This window comes from Eucalyptus grandis, chromosome 7, assembly GCF_016545825.1.
Source record: "Eucalyptus grandis isolate ANBG69807.140 chromosome 7, ASM1654582v1, whole genome shotgun sequence".
NCBI lineage: Eukaryota > Viridiplantae > Streptophyta > Magnoliopsida > Myrtales > Myrtaceae > Eucalyptus > Eucalyptus grandis.
The window spans coordinates 59,814,355-59,831,640 of record NC_052618.1 but is presented as its reverse complement, the minus strand read 5'-3'; the positions used below and the strand labels follow the sequence as shown (position 1 = coordinate 59,831,640).

At 39.4% G+C, this 17,286-nt stretch overlaps 3 protein-coding genes across 3 annotated transcripts; 2 read left to right on the top strand and 1 right to left on the bottom strand.

Moving 5' to 3' along the window:
* The first annotated feature begins 221 nt into the window (after positions 1–221).
* Positions 222–2,793, top strand: LOC104454651 (polygalacturonase). The gene is made up of 9 exons (XM_010069564.3): positions 222–585; positions 697–825; positions 1,051–1,218; positions 1,329–1,349; positions 1,448–1,655; positions 1,797–1,878; positions 1,995–2,103; positions 2,232–2,348; positions 2,437–2,793. The coding sequence occupies exons 1-9, from the start codon at positions 322–324 to the stop codon at positions 2,644–2,646; spliced, it is 1,308 nt and encodes a 435-aa protein (XP_010067866.2). The 5' UTR covers positions 222–321; the 3' UTR covers positions 2,647–2,793.
* A 3,896-nt stretch (positions 2,794–6,689) lies between these two features.
* LOC104454650 (cytokinin riboside 5'-monophosphate phosphoribohydrolase LOG1) lies at positions 6,690–8,679 on the top strand. Its single transcript, XM_010069561.3, has 7 exons — positions 6,690–7,163; positions 7,256–7,353; positions 7,463–7,493; positions 7,586–7,685; positions 7,856–7,926; positions 8,018–8,161; positions 8,362–8,679. The coding sequence occupies exons 1-7, from the start codon at positions 7,038–7,040 to the stop codon at positions 8,458–8,460; spliced, it is 669 nt and encodes a 222-aa protein (XP_010067863.1). The 5' UTR covers positions 6,690–7,037; the 3' UTR covers positions 8,461–8,679.
* An 836-nt stretch (positions 8,680–9,515) lies between these two features.
* Positions 9,516–16,874, bottom strand: LOC104454649 (actin-related protein 7). Its single transcript, XM_010069560.3, has 7 exons — positions 16,457–16,874; positions 14,164–14,379; positions 13,641–13,782; positions 12,783–13,030; positions 11,105–11,288; positions 10,264–10,331; positions 9,516–9,985 (listed from the first exon to the last, which is right to left on the bottom strand). The coding sequence occupies exons 1-7, from the start codon at positions 16,532–16,534 to the stop codon at positions 9,833–9,835; spliced, it is 1,089 nt and encodes a 362-aa protein (XP_010067862.1). The 5' UTR covers positions 16,535–16,874; the 3' UTR covers positions 9,516–9,832.
* Positions 16,875–17,286: the final 412 nt, after the last annotated feature.

Genomic DNA, 17,286 nt, shown 5'->3' with positions numbered 1-17,286 from the left:
ACCTCCATCTCCAATAAGAAACAAGACTTCAAATTCAAGTTCGTCAAATCAAATCCAACTTCTCTGACCCTTCTTCACGCAGCCAATTTCCCATCCAGAAACCACTTTTTTCCTTACTCTCTTCCGTTAATCTCTCTTTTGGCAGACAAACTTCCACTTAACTCTTCCTATAAGTTACGCGAACATCCTCATTAGCTCGTCACCAACAACTTCACTTAGCTCATTCTGCTCAAGTCTCATCGTCTCTCCAGCTAACCCACATCTTCCTCAAATCTGCTAAACCAACTCACGTTTCTGGTTTTCTCTTCAAAAGCAAAAGAAATGACCCTGTCGTCCTCCATGAATGTCCATAGACTTGGGCTCCTTGTTTCAGTAATTTTCATCATCTTGAATAGTACCGGGAGCCTCGCGGTGGCTTCCAAAGATTGGAGAGGCCTTGCTTCTGATACGAAGAGCCATCTCGTGAAGAACCACGAGAGCTTCTCAAGGTTACACATGATGAGAAGGCTCGCTTCAGCTTCAGCGACGAAGGTGGTTAGTGTGGATGACTATGGAGCTAAAGGCGACGGAGGAGATGACTCAGAGGTATATACACAGCCGTTATGAGCATAAATCACGAGAAATTCTTTATACGATCTTGTTACTGTTTATGAGTAGTTGTAATAATAGTATTATTCTTTTGTTCTGTACCTTCAGGCTTTCAAGAAAGCATGGAATGTGGCTTGTTCTTCGGAGGGAGCTGTTCTTGTAGTCCCCAAGAACAGAATCTATCATCTTAAGCCCATTACTTTCTCTGGTCCCTGTAAATCCAATCTTACATTTAAGGTGGGCAAATGCATGATCCATGCATGAAATGATCATAATACCATCGTCCCTAGCTGACATTCACGAGAAACTTCCTCTTTGCGAATTCCTTCTTTGTGTACACTGCCAAATCACACGCTATTTTCCTTTTAACCAGAAGAAAGCACACGTTATTATTCTGTATTACACCAAAATGCATGCATTAGAACAAGGAATAACGTTTACTTGCTTGAACAAACTATTCAGGTATATGGGAGAATCAAAGCTTCAGTTCGCCTGTCCGACTACGACAAGGATAGAGCACACTGGCTTATGTTTAATAACCTTACAGACTTCAGAATGGAAGGCGGTGGCTTCATCAATGGCAACGGCAGGAAATGGTGGGCTAATTCCTGCAAAATCAACAAGACACTTGTACGTCATTCTGTTCTGACATCTCGTGCAAATCGCCTTCATTTTCATTCATGCATTTATTGCTGTAATTGACTCTAACTAATTGCTTTTCTGTTTCATTAATTTTGCAGCCATGCAAAGCAGCACCCACTGTAAGTTCCTTAGTTCTCCCTTTTTTCACTCTGGAAATTTCATACATTCAAAAAATCATGATGTAAATTTCTTATTGACCCAAATATCGGTTTTGCAGGCCATGACATTCTACGAATGCAAGAACTTGAGAGTAGCTGACCTGATCATCCAAAATGCGCAACAAATGCACCTCTTATTCCAGAAGTGTGTCAATGTAATAGCACTGAACTTGTTGGTATCTGCACCTGAGAAAAGCCCGAACACTGATGGAATTCATGTCACTGGCACCCAAAACATCCTCATCAAGAATTGCGTCATCAGGACAGGTAATTCATAAGAATCTAAATCTCTTAATTACTTGCCTAAAACTAATCAAATATTCTCCATGTAGTAGTCAACATAGATGCATGTTCTTTGTGATTAAGCTACTACTTTATTATAATGTGTTCTATTTGTTGTCTCTGCAGGGGATGATTGCATTTCCATAGTAAGTGGGTCAAAAAATGTTCAAGCTACGGATATAGTCTGTGGGCCAGGACATGGCATAAGGTGGGTCATCACCAAGTTTTGCTGCGGATAAATCCATCTGATCAGTAGTACATACATATTACTCTATCATTCTTCTTTTTAATTAATACCTTTTGATTCCTCCCTGTAAAATGCAGCATTGGGAGCCTGGGAGCTGGTAAATCAACAGATTACGTTTCCAACGTGCTTGTAAATAGAGCAAGGCTTTCAGGAACCACGAATGGAGTGAGGATAAAGACTTGGCAGGTGATTGTTGTTTAGATGCACTTGAGTATTCATAGATTGTAGACTATTCAGTCATTTCAGAAAATATAAAGGGTGATACATCTATTAGGCGCAATCTAACATCTTGTCTCCTGTTTATCCTTGTATAGGGAGGATCTGGCTATGCAAAAAACATCACCTTTCAAAATATTTCAATGCGCAACGTGACCAACCCTATAATCATAAATCAAAACTACTGTGACCAAAACGAACCATGTCCAGAGCAGGTACAACTTTTCTCCCGACTCCCTTTTGACTTAGGGAATGATCTTATAACAGTTTGTATTGATCCAAATGTCTCCGGAATCCCTGCAGGCATCAGCCGTCCAAGTGAGCAATGTGGTGTACAAAAATATAAAAGGGACAAGCGCATCGGAGGTGGCCATAAATTTTGATTGCAGCAAGAGTTACCCTTGCAAAGGGATTTTGTTGCAGAACATCGGTCTGGTGAGCAATTCGGGGGAAAGCACCAAAGCTTCAAGTTTGAATGTTAGATATACCAAGATGGGAAATGTCTATCCATAGGGCTTCTCGGGGGAGGGAAAAAAATCAAATTTTTGCCTTGGTATATGATTCCTTCTTTGATTTTGAGCTAGCTAGTTATGTAAATAACAGTCGTAATTCATGTATTGCCCTCATTGTGGCATAAGCATAATTACACCATTTGTAGACATCAGCAAATATATTCATCTATGCTTTGACAAGCTCTAGTATATGTGATTATCACTGTGACAAATCTAAAGATTATGTGGGGCCATCTGGGCGGACAAGTCCGCTACTTTCATATTTTCATCGAAAGAGATTGGCCCAAACAGAAACTGATGGAAGAATCAAGTCTTCTATATATGGGCCCCGTCAATCAACACCCTTATTTCATCGAAAAGGCCTTCAAGTTTCGGCCTTTTTATCATTGAGCGGATAAGGCCCATCCCACTCCCATCCCAATTTCCGATTCGTGGCTTAATAATAGCAGTTTCTTAATTTTTCAGCATGATTATCTACATTTCACATATCAAATTGAAAAGAGAAACATATGTAAATATAGACAAAGGACATTAAGGGTGATTGTAATGCGGTGCGTTGCAAGTAATCTAAACTCATACTCCTAGAGACAATGGAAAGATATTAAGATAATATCAATTACGATCAATCAAAACCATTCAACAACATGTATAATCAAGAGAGATAATACACCATCCTAAGAGAGATGGAGAATCGCATGGAAAATCTCCTTTAATAATCTCTAATAACAATTGAGTTAAGCTATTCCGAAACAGAGAAGAATCCCTTGTCTTCGCCCATCGTGTGTCACACCAAGATTTTTTCCCTCGTTTCATGACATAATTTTGCGACAAAAATTCAAATTAGATGGCCACCATCATATTAAAACAGAACATTTTTAGGTGAAAGAGGACCCAATTCCTTTTCGGATTAAAGTAATGGGCAACTTTTTTTCTGGCCTCCTTTTGTTAGGCTGTCATAATGTAAGGAGTCTTTGCAATTCACCACCGCATTTCACCTCTATGATTGTACTGCAAATTCAATGACAACCTAGGCCTTCGGTACACATGCCCAAAAGTGATTGGGGTCTATTCAAATGGGAACCATAACCCTAGTCTTTGCCGACATTGACTAAATCGAACAGCCGCCTCCACATTCCTCCCTCACCTTACATACATTTCATTAATGACTATCACCGGGAAGAGAATCTACAACCACTCCTCCATTTAAACATCAATTTTGACACCCAATTTATGCGGCGGTGAAGATTCTTGATGGGAATACCTTTTATCCTTTCTTTATATCATTTATTTATCGTATTTAATATAGTATGTGCGTGTGTGGGTGTCTATATAATGGATGTGAGATGCCGATGCAGATGACGAAAGCGTTATTCGTTAGTTTCCTCTTGTTTTCATTTATTTATTTTTCCTTGACAGTGATCTTCATTGTCCTTTCTTAACCGTATTAACAGGAAACAAAACTAGTGGCTTCATCCCTAGTTTGGAATATAGAGAGAATGACGAGTAGAGTGACTTTTGTTCCTTTGGTGGTTTGATCGCATTGACATATATCATATTGTCCCTTTCACATTGAAACCAAACACACCCAACTAATGCCTCGCTAAATAGTTTTTCTCTATCCTACTCGATTCTGGACCATATGTATTTTTTGGATGCTACTAGGATCAGAGAGTCGATTTGTTCACTTTGGTTCTCCTTTTTCTCTATAGTGCCAAATTAGCTTAGATCACCCAGTTCACTATTGCTCTCGTTGTCTATAGATAGATGCGTAGGAATATGAATTCAGTGACTCGTTCAATACCTACGTGTCCTTTAGTTCACCGCTAATGCATCCAGTAGGTAGAATCAATCGCAATAAAGCAAACGTGAAGAGTATGTCGACCGAGCTTTGTCGGATAATATGATTTGTTTGGTCCGCCGTAGGTCAAAACTGATAAGAGAATTTCTGTTCAATTCTAGAGAGGGAGGGAGGGAAGAAGAATCTGTGCGGGACCTAACGAGAGAGAGAGAGAGAGAGAGAGAAAGAGGGAGGGAAGGATCTGTGCGGGACCTAACTCGAGCGAGGGAGCGAGAGAGAGAGAAAAGAGGGAGGGGGGAGGGAAGAATCTGTGCGGGACCTAACAACAGAGCATGGACAAAGATAGATGGGGTCCTAATTGATTGAACGGGGAGTCTCAAGCTTTTCTTTGCAACTAGCAGTCCAATGTGCCGAGAGCATGTACACAAAGGCCAAAATGGACATTTTGTTGATTAGTGTAGGCAACTTTGTCTTCTTCACAGGTTATCTGTCCTTTAATAACTAGTTTAATCTCTGACCAAAAAAAATTACTAGTTTAATCGAATTAATCAATGATTCTTACTATGTGCATCCCATGTAGCCAGAAAATAGTAGGCTTTTGATGTCTTAACAGCTTTCCCATTATTGTAATCTGTATGAAACTTTATCATTTGACTATTGAACTACTTTTCCAAGTTTGGTTGAATTCATCGAGGCACAAAGAGGCGATTGAAAGATGCACAGGAACATTGATCAGAACAAGGCGGCTATTCAAAGGAAGGAGAGAGAGAGAGAGAGAGAGAGAGAGACGGAGAGGTATCTTTAAATATAATATTGTAAGTATCATCATTGATGTAGGCATTACATAGAGTCTTCTAGACACTTTAGACCAAAGGGATCGACAAGCTTTATTAGTTAGGGTCAATCATCAAGGCACTAATTCCACAGGCATTCTTTTAATGAGTGCCATGACAGGGAAAATTTCGGTGGGACTGTATGGAATATGATCAACCTTATTCTATTTGCATACCCAATCCAATGAATAGTATTATCACTCTTGCTTCATTTACGGTGATCTAAACTTGCCAACGGTTTAGATCAGAGTGAGATTTTAAGGAAATAAGATCTTAGAGTAGCTAATTAATTTCGAAAATCCCCTGACGGTCCAATCAACATTGGTTGGAGCACAAGTATATAATGATTTCATTATGAGCTTAATATTATACAAGGAGAGCAGGTAGGAATTAGGGAAAAAAAAATAGGAACTTAAGTATAGGGAGAGAGAATCAAGGAGGAATCAGTTGAAAACGAGAAGATTTTGTATTGTCGAAGTTCCTAACTAAAAGAATATGACGTGTGAACTTTGAATTCCTGATCAATTAAGAGAGGTGGGTTAGTTAAATTGTTGGCTATGTCATTTAACCATTGTCCGTATAAAAATTTAAGAGATTAGATGGATATGCAGTGGTCATGCAGTAGAGAGAAGCTCGCTGTACTTATTCCTTGAAAGGGTTTGATCTCACGCTCATTCGATCAATGCGCTGTACCGGAGCCCATGCATCTACGCTAGCTTAGGGTGAATGGAATACTGACATCATCAGTCCGGTTTCTCTCTTCTTGGCTCTCGAGTTATGATAGTAGTGCGAGAGCTAAGACAGTAGGGCCTAAACAGAAACGATGCATCAGTTTTTCAACGCCCAATGCCAATCTCCATCTCATGCAAGTGATATGCAGAGAGAGAAGTGAAGATAAGAAGATTCCTAGGATGAAACCATAGTCTTTATTAACTGGCGCGGTGGGTATGTAATTATTGTAGACGTTAGTTCTAGACGTACATACTAAAACTCCTTTTATTATGTGATGCTGTAAATTTAGTTTGATTTCGGGGATCAGACAAGTGAAGCCAGCGGCTTTCACGGTTAGTTTTGTTCAGAACTCGAATGCAAGAGGACGTAATTGTGCTGCTGTTGTCATAAACAAGTTGTAGGGAGAAGTCTTATCATCGGTTGACTCGCTCGCTGTATACAGAACGTACATATATACAGATTTATATTTGCTTTTTCTGAACTGTTCATTTGAGATTTTCAAAATCATTATTGGTTCAGGTTATCACGTCGGGGCATTGGAACATAGTGCGTCCAATAACATAGAGAGAGATTTAATAATTGGGGAAGTGTGCATTGGTCAGAAGGACACAAAGGAAAAGACTGAAATGGGACCAATATATTCTCTGAGTTGAGCAAAAGGAAGTTGGGCGTTGGCGAATCTATCAACAAAGCCTATTTTTATGCATATAGATACACACTAATACATCACTTTTGTACATGTCCTTGCAGAGAGAGAGAGAGAGAGAGAGAGAGAGAGGACAATACTGAAGGAAGGAGCTAGCCTGCTAGAGGAATGGAGAAGAGATGGGGCGGTAATTGTTGGGATAATCTCCAACACCAAGTATACTTCTAAGTAGACAAAAGCAAGTGTGCCGATAAAATCCAAAAGGTGTTTTTGCCTGTGGAGCTCCAAAAGCATTGGTGTCACCTTCTGCCTCTCTCTCTCTCTCTCTCTCTCTCTCTCTCTCTCTCCCTCTCTCTCTCGCATGCTTTGTTGAGGTCAATAACATGGAATTAGAAGCAGCAAATGAAGCCGCCAAAGGAAGGTTCAAAAGGGTATGCGTGTTCTGTGGTAGCAGAGCTGGACACAAGTCCACTTTCAGTGAGGCAGCTCTTCAGCTTGGTCAACTTCTGGTATTTATCATTCTTCTCTCTCGCACACAATCTCCATTATTCTAAACCATGCTAATCTCAATGTTCTCAAAGTATATGTACTCTTTTCTCAGGTTGAGAACAAGATTGACTTGGTGTATGGTGGAGGGAGTGTTGGTTTAATGGGTCTAATATCCCAAACTGTGCATAATGGAGGCCGCCACGTTCTTGGGTAATATAGACATCCTTATCCTGCTTTCCATTTGATACTTAAGTTGTTCTGGTTTAAAGTTTGACTCTTTTGTTTTCTTTTACACTGTTCTATTCTCTATTTTCTTTAGGGTTATCCCAAGAGCGCTTCTTCCTCATGAGGTATGTCACAGTATCAGTTCAGTCAGTCTTATTTGGTCAAGCTCTCTTTAGGAAATGAATATTGAATGGTCAAATGAACCCATCCATTGCAGATATCAGGACAAACACATGGAGAAGTGAAAACAGTAGCAGACATGCACCAAAGGAAGTCAGAAATGGCAAAGCATGCTGATGCTTTTATAGCACTACCTGGTAAATTAGCATTCTTTTTTCTTCTTCTTTTTTCATTTGAAAGAAACCCTTATTGTGTGTTACCAACTGCAAGAACCAAGTAGCTTCTAGTTTTCTCCAGGTATATTTTTTCGTAGCTAGCTAATCGACACAGAGCAATAAGGATTGATGTCATGATTCTATATATTTAGGTGGTTATGGAACCATGGAGGAACTGCTAGAGATGATTACTTGGTCTCAGCTAGGAATACATGAAAAACCAGTAAGTTTGAAAGTCATAACCTGCAAGCAGGTTTTTAGCGTATAAGAGAAATGTTAATATGAATTCTTTTTCTGAACCGTGTTATAAACAGGTGGGGTTACTCAATGTGGATGGGTATTATGACAGCTTGCTTGCCTTATTTGATAAAGGAGTTGAAGAAGGCTTCATAGAGGACTCTGCTAGGCAAATACTAGTTTCAGCCAGTACTGCGGGGGAACTCCTCAAGAAAATGGAGGTAGACAAGAACGCTTTTTTATTTTCTTTCCTTTTATGTGTGTATATTCATTTTCATGGTTGGGCTCAAAATTAGTGTCCACAGAGCAAGCTAGGGTTGGATGCTGAATTATTGAAGAGGGATGACAGTAAAAGAAGCTGCAGGCAAAAAGAAGGGGAATAAATTTTTGTTCTTATGTTTCTTGGTTGAATTGGTTGCAGGAATATGAGCCAGTCCATGACAGAGTTGCACCCAGACAAAGCTGGGAAGTGGACCAATCATTAGAGTCTACTCAAAGTGGGGAAACCCCAAGATCCTAGATCTTATTAATCATCAGTGATCCGTGTATATATATAGATATATGTGCTGGTGTTAGTTCCATTTTAGTCAAAAAGAAAAAGACAGCCAAAAAAATAACTCTGCCTCAAGTGGGCAATCACCAAGATCGCAAATCCTAATCACTCAATTGTATATTCATGACTTTCCGGTTGATGCTCTATCTTCTACCATCTAATGAAAGTTGAAGAACTTCTCAGAAACCCTCCCTCCCTCTCTCTCTCTCTCTCTCTCTCTCTCTCTGAGAAGAATTATTATGTGGCCTCGACCATGTCCAAAAAGCAAGAAACGTGATATGAGGGCACGGATGGGTGGGGAAAGTGCAGAGAAAGAGCAACGTGGAGAGCGTTTCCCAAAGGATTTTATTTCCTTTTTCTCTCGAGGCATGGAAGGTTGCTGAAGCTTTTTGTCCACTTCTTTTTAATTCTTATGGTATGGGACAATTGTTTATCAGATTTTGATGTGTGGATAGGAGCCTTTGGATTCTTGGATTCGATCATTCACCGAACTTCTGCGAGACTTTGGTCCCACTTTGCATAATTGAAACTTTTGTTATTTAGTGCCTCTTCAGCTCCAGTTTCGAATTACAATTGGCGGTGTTTTCCTACTCGTCTCTGTGGTGTCACGTCATTATTCATTCACAAGAATTCTCAGCAAATCCCAAAGGCATGAAACGATTGGCACCCGAGTGACCCCGATGTCATCTGATTACTCAAGCTCACCCAAATGCCTCATTGATGGCAATTAAGACGTCAAAAACTAACTTAGCCTCCTCTAAGGAACTTTCGAGTAGGCAAGAGAACAGAAAGAATGAGCCCTTATTGTTGCCTCCAAGAATGTTTGTTTCTTTGTATGACCCCGTTCATATCACTGAATACATGTCACACAATACACAGTACTCCTGTCACACCATAACGAGAATAACACTGTTAACCCACGGGCACTACACGCAATAGGGCATAGAAGTACAAATAGTACTATAATTGAACATGGTTGAGGTGAGGTTATTGAAGTACAAAAATGAATGCCATCAGAAAGATGAGTGAAAAATGGATCGTGGTTGCATCATTCAGCGGATAATCCAAGCTCATGTTAGTTAAAGAGAAAATTGACCATCAGTAAGGCAATAAAAAGGAAAAAGAAAAAAAAAAGCTTCTACTTCGAATAGATGGCATCCATTCTCCAACAGTAACTTAAAACCCCACGAGTTTCCAGGATCCTCTTGGGTCAACTACATGGAAACTTGGGGAGGGGAGACATCTGTACTTGCATTTCTCTAGGAAACAACCATCTAAATAAACACAATTGAGGATCAATGTTACAGTAAACAACACAGGAAGATGGGACTGGTAAGAATTAGAAGCATTTCCTATGAACAATAGAAGGTCCGGTTTCATCATAGTCTGCCTTGGTAACATGCTGATTCTGAGGGAAAACAACTTTGGCAAGTATGGCCCCACCCACCCAAGCTGAGTAGAATGTCAAATTCTCCGGCATGTATTCCGGAGGCTGCAATCAATGAAAGAGTCAACAACATTTAGGTGCCTCGCAAAGAATGCAACAAATGCAAACAAAAAGCTCACAACATATTCTAACAAGAAATGGGGAAAGACAGCAGCGTGCAAGGCACAACAAGCACAACATAAGCAGTACTAATGAAAAAGTGCATGTGCTTAAGACACAGACCAAAAGGTTGACAGCATTCAATTACAAGTAGAAATACCACTGGCAGGGTGTGTTAAGACAATAAAACTTCCATTTGTGACACTGTTAGTGAGATATGATACCTTTATTAATGTGGGACGAATAGCTGATGAGCATAGTCCAGCTTCTCTCTGAAACCTATCCTCGAAACCTGCAATAGATAGCATAATGACAACAGTTACAACTCCAGACCGTCCGATCTCCCTCAACTGTGTATTTCAACAGGCATCATCTGTTGTTGATTGTTCTTTTATTCCAACCATTCAATCAAGCCCCACCATTGCTAAAAAGGGAAAAGCAAAGCAACCATAAAGGGGCAGGAAGAGGACAAAAATAGGCTTAAAACCAAACCAGCATGGTTTCTCAAGATCAGCCTATAAGACTTGATCGATTATAAAACAAGAAAGCATAACATAAATTCCTTTCTAACCCAGAACAGAGCACAGCATAATTGCACCATATTAATCGTTAAAAAGATTTAAGCATATGTCGGCGCTTCATGCATCCATGCACTGACACAACAGCAGAAGAGAGGCACAGGGAAATTTAAAGGTTGTAATTCATAATTTGCACTATAGCCAAAAAAAAAAAAAAAAAAAAAAAAAACTATTCTGTGAAAAGAAGTTAGCTAAAATAACTCTTGTTTAAGAGTTCCAGACTGGTCAGGCATAGCCAGGGACAGGCATGGCTTCACACAAGAACATTACATGTTATCTGAATTAAACAAGACCAAGATAAATTTCTTTCCTAGTTAGTAGGCCACCCTGTTCCATCCTTATACATGCCAGCACAGAATATGATGAACCAATACATAAGAAAAGGTCCATCTACTAGATATCTTAAAAGCATAGCTCCATAACTGTAAGAAACTTTATCAATAGTAAAGATTAGGTAACTTAATTCAAGCCCGCATCGACACTGTACCAGTCATAGAAGCAGTGCCACCACAAAGTACAGTATTTTCCAAAAGCTGTTTGTGATTCTCAGATGATACAGGTGTAACACTTCGTACGAGCTGTTCGACAATGCCATGTGCCTCCAAACCAAGTATTGACGGCTGAAAAAGAGCCTCTCCCACAGTGTACTTTTCTCTTCCAATTTTAATGACCTGAACAAGTAAAAGTTTTATCTGTACATCTCACATTGAAAATATACAGTTGAAATTTCTTTCTACTCATATGTTGGCAGGACACATTGACCAAGGACATAAACACAATCATCATCGACAAGAATATCAAAAGAATTAAAATTGAACCAGTGGCTCCGCTCAAACTACCAGGCTGTAAAATAAAACGAATGATATCTTGTCCTGGACTAGCCAAAAAGTTTTAAACGGTTTTCTGCCTAGAGCAACAGTAAAAAGCAAGGAGTCACTAAAAGAAAATAGTACAATTCAATACCAAAATCATCACAAACCACAATATTACGAAAAAATTGCATCAATGAGCAGGTAAATGGCATGTGCAAAAGTAAAAGTACTAAAGCTCAAGTGTTCATTGTCTAAAAATTGTTTCATTCCCCCTGATAGGATAAGGCATGGGAATCTGCCAAACAGTTCGGACCAAATCCGAGAGAAAGCTAAAAAGCGCTGTTTGATGAGCCTGCGTAGTATTAGGTAGTTGATCAGGCAAAGGCTGACCAAGCCAATGATGCTTAGCTGGCCTTTTCAGATGATCAGCCACAATGGGACTGAGACACAGCCTGGACTCTCACGGGGGGCAGCAGTGGGGAATCTTGGACAATGGGCCTTTTATTTTGCGCGACCCTTGCCTCTAGCGCTGTGCAATAAAGTGGCACTTCTTTATCTTCGTATTTGGAATTGTAATCTACTTAACGCTTGAAAAGCCTTGTTCCACAATCTCGGATCAATGCTATCTTCTGTTATAAATGCATAGAGTCCCTACATACTTTAAACAGTGCAAATTGACCTCAATGAAACTTATGCAAAATGGTTACCAAGCAGAAAAATAGCTACCTCAACTCTTGTGTTATTTGCGCACATAGTGAATCCTTAATTCATGTTTCACCGAAGTCATATGTCTTATCTTGACCCCAACAAGAAATATACTAAATTCCACCAGTAATGATGAAAAGGGCACCATCTACTGCATTCCGACAAACTCAATCCCATTAATGCCTTCAGCCAGCACTTTATTAATCAATCACCAGATTTCATCACCCCATTAAGCTGCATCTGCAATGTGGGCATAATCTCTCATGTAGCAGACTTTAAAGCAGAAGCAATCTCAAAAGGCCAGCAATTCTTTATTTTTTAAAAATCCCAACAGATACAATGAGACCACCTTGTCCATGTGCATCAAGCAAGGGCTATCTACAGTGCAGGTGCATGGCCTCCAATATACTTCTTAGTGAAAGATATATCCGCACCAAGAACTTGACCAAGCCAATCCTTGGAAAGCCAAATCTTACCATCAAGTTTGAGATTACTATATGATGAACTGAAACTTAGAAAAAGCTACTCGGCGTGTGCCTATGCTAGACAATAGCCATTTTGTTCTTGAGGATGTAAGAAGTGAGGGGAGACTTCAACAAAATCAGATCAAGCTCAGGACTTTCAAGAACTTCCAAGCTATATACTAACCTGACCATCAGGAAGCGTGTGTTTTTCCTCGACATCATGCAACTTGAAAATTTTGGCATAAGCAACTTCATCTTCAGCACAACATGAGAACTTTTCTTTTAACTTCTCCACATCTGATAGGTTGAGGTTGACTCCTGGATTAGATTTACTAAGTTCCTGAGCAAGTAGCTTCGTTAAATCAACTCCCCCAATTTCTAATCTTCTAGACGCGATATGCTGAACTGCACCTTCAATGACTGGAGCAATATCTGGTGAGACAGAAGGATCCCGTGACTCAGAACATTAGATTCACAATTAATCATTTCATATATCACCGGGAGCACTTAGTATAATGTGCAAAACATAAGCTGCAAAAGATATGTGTCAATGACAATTGAGGAACATATATATGTTCATTAAAGTGGGAAAGCTGAAATCGAGCAACACCAGAGAAAGATCTAAAAGTAAGTTCCCCCTTCCTGAGCCCTAATCATCTCATAGATAGAATCATATAACTCCTGTTTTATTGACAAACGTGCTAAACTGAGTTTCAAAATCCATGAAAACAATAAAAAAAAAGAAAAGAAATGGAGACGTGATAGGATTCCAACTTAAAAGCAGTCAGGCAAAAAGAGAGGAAGGGGAAACTCTTAAACTTTCCCACCCCAAGCAATTTCAGTTTTTTCAGCTCAAGGATACCCAATAAATGGGTTGCAACAAGATGGCATCCCAACCAGAGAGCGATTTGGTCGCAGTTAGCTTCATATGCAAGCAATAGGTGACACATGACGTCATGCACAAGGATGAAACAGATGAAGCACAAGAGGAAATGGTAAAATCCCCATAATATGGCATTTTCCCTACATAATTAAATCATACCTATCTTCCCATGACCAATATCAACAGTGCATCCAGAAATGCGTCCTACAGCATACAGAGATAACACTGCTTGCTCTGATGCGTAAAAGCCAGAGATGTTAAATGTTTCAAACATCAGTTGCACCAACTGCTCCCTCACAGCCTAAAGAAAAACCAAAACACTCGTTACTAAAGGAAGCAAAAGTGTCCACGCAGATCTCAACACACATATAAGACTAAACTGAGATAAATTACCCTTAGGCGGACGCAACAAGTTCTAGCATCTAGAAAATCAACAAAAAATCTGACGAAATGGATAGCACATATACCGATTTCACATAGGCAATAGTGCCACAAGCCATCACTATGCCATGAATATTCCAACAAGCACAACGCCATGAAGAAAACTAAGAACAGATATCTTATAATGACAGTCAACTATTAGAAACCTCATGAACATGCTCAATTGTTAACATTGAAGGTTCTTAATTGAAGAGAAACTATTAAAGCTAAAAAGAATAGGATAGCCAAAGAATTAGCGAACCTTGGGGGTGCAAAGCGGATCTGTGAATAGTATTTGTCCTTCATTGCCTATTTCCCATCCCAGGCCAGTGTATAGAACATGGTGGAGCAAATCTTCCATTGCATCCCAATCTCTAATATATCCATGCGCTACCGGATCAACAACGATATCCTCACACGATGAATTTTCAGACAATGATCCATCTTCAGGCACACGCTTCATTTGCGTAGGGATGATCTAGCCATAAGTGGAAAAAGGGGGGGAAATACAATCACTCTAAATGAGAGTCAACTTGATTACATGAGGGGAAAAATGAGAGAACAAAGAAGAGAAGACAGGTCACCTAGAAATATCCAATAGCTACAGAATGATCACAGTTAGACGATAAGGAAAACCATTCCCTTCAATGAATCTAAAGGGAACAGAAAATTGTCTAAAAAGAGAGGAAGAAATTTGGCAATATTTGACCATAAACAATTGGATAAACAATCAGGGATAAAAATGAAAGTTCGAAAACCATCCAAGTGAACAAGGCCCCATGATCGAGGGAATGTGAATAATCGTTTATTGTCGAGTAGCTGGGATTATTTTTGTGAACCTAAATTCACTGCCTTTAGATCACAATGTACTGCCAAGTCCCCATCATATGAATTCTCACCCTCAAAATCTTACGAGTGAAATTATCATATATGTCATAACAACATCAGAAGCACACATACAGAGCAATGTGGAGTAAAACCTGGGCCTTGGTAAGTGGGAGTCTTAGGAATGGAATGAGAATGAGGCATTAATTACCATTGATCCCGTTATTTGGCAATGCGTGTTACAAGGGAATAAATATGGGAATGAAGCGCCATCATTTTTAGAAATTTTACTGACGCACAAAGTGAGCACGTCAAAAAAATTGTTCTCCATGTAAGGTCTCATTTGGCTCTTTTATCTCCTTTCTTTCTTAGCCAAAAGTCACCTGACATTTGCATCAGGCTTTTGAAGAAAATCACATGAAGTATTCCACTATTCCACTGGGATGACTTGACTTCATTTTCTACTATCTTTGCCACTTTTCTCTTTACATTTTTTTTACGTTCTTTTGCAGCAAAAAAGTAAACTTTTCACTGCAATTCCCATCTTCTGTAATATTTACTTAAGTTCTTCACACCCATAATCACTAATCATCAACTATCATGATGTCTTATTCTTACGTCTTTCTATTAGATCGTGTTTCTGTTAGTCCGCGTGGTCTTTTATATATCATATAACTCTGATTGGGATTGTTGTTAATATTTTTGTTTTGTTACTTTATCTCATAATTTTCTTACAAATTGTATAGGTCATACATAGAAATGACATGATTATCTAATAAAGAAAAAAGAAAGAAAGTCTTACGTTAGTGATGATATTTAAAAATACGCTAACACAAATCTACTTCACATAATTTTCAACTTGAATTGTATATGAAACATGACCAGATGTCAAAAAAGTTGAGTTTTACTCTGATATCTAATTATAGTCTACCAAACAGAGGGAACAGGATCGAATTACCCATTCCGAGTCCTACATTCCCATTTCAAGTCCTCCATTCCCATTCCCATAGCCTGATTCCAAGTGACCAAAAAGGGCCCTAAAGAGTTGCTTATCCCAGAATGGTAGCAAACACTGCTGAATAATCATCAAAACTCATGCCATCTGTTCTTTGAGCAAGCAATGAGCACACTGAAAAATACTAGAAGGAAAAAGTACCATCTGGAAAGGAGTACGATGAGTGCTTCCTCATAAATTGGCTGAACAAATGTCATCACTTGATACTCACACTGTGCCTAGACCGCATAACATAAAGACTCGTCCAAATATTACAACCTCCAGCATTATATGAATCGCTACGAACAGTATAACAACCTATGCCGGAAACAAGCCAAATGATATATCATTCAGAGCACCCTTAGATTTCCCTTCCCAAGAAATCTCTTGGCAGACGGACAGACAGACATAGTTGAGTTTAAAAGGGGAAACACTTATCGAGATCAACACAGCCCTAAAGGTTGAGAATTTACAGTCCGGATAACAATTTTCATAGAAGATAACTAACCCCTCGCTTGCAAAAGGCGAGAAAATGCACCCCGCTCGATATAAGTCGAGCTCGCTTTGGTCACACAGAGAACAATAAACACAAGAAGGGAGCAACTAAAAGAATTCATCTTCACACACTTTCCAAGCCCTTCAAACGAGTAGCAGTTTCTGAGCAACGGCCGAAGGATAAAAGCAGAACAAATGGCGAAAAGGGCGAAAGAGAAAAAGGGGAGAGCTTTAGTACTACCATGGAAGGAGCCTGGTCAGGAACCGCAGGTCCCGCTTTGAGGAGCTTGGAGCCAGCATCGACGACGACGGCTTCCATGAATCGCCCCCAAAATCAAACGAAAAAGAAAACCCTAGCGCCCTGCCCTTCAGGACCCGAACAACTCTCCAACAACAAGGGTTTTAGCAAAACTCTGCAGAACTCTCTCTCTCTCTCTGCAACCCTTTGGAGTTACCAACTTCACTGTCCTCCCCTCCTCTGTTTCCAGATATTCGGGCGAGCGGGCTGACAAGTTTTGAATCTCTCTGCAAACTGCAAAGCAAATGGCAAATTGAGGAGAACAAAAACAATTATCTCTTTTCCCGTTTTCGTTTTTATATGTTTGGTTTGACGAAATTGAGCGGAACCGAAGGAATTTTAAGAAAATGGAAACAGACGACTTTCGGTCCGGACCGGTTGCATACGGGAAACCATACGAAACCCCCCATTAACTTTGGGTTTTTAGACCTTTCCGCCCTCTAATATAATGCCTCCTACAACCTATATATTTTCAATAATCTGGCCCCTAAACTTTAACATTGTGTCTGTTGTCGTCCCTGAATTTTTAATTTGTAAAATGTGATCCGTAAACTTTCGATATATATTTAAATTAGTCATTGAATTCTATGAAAATATTCAATGTTATTGTTCCGTTAATTCAAAATCAAGGGTAATATTAAACATTTATATATGATTTGAGAATTAGATTGAACATGTATCAAAAGTTCAAAGATCACATTGTGCATTAAACTAAAATTCAAAAACCCAATTGAACAAATTAAAAATTCTTAAACCACGTTTACACATTATGC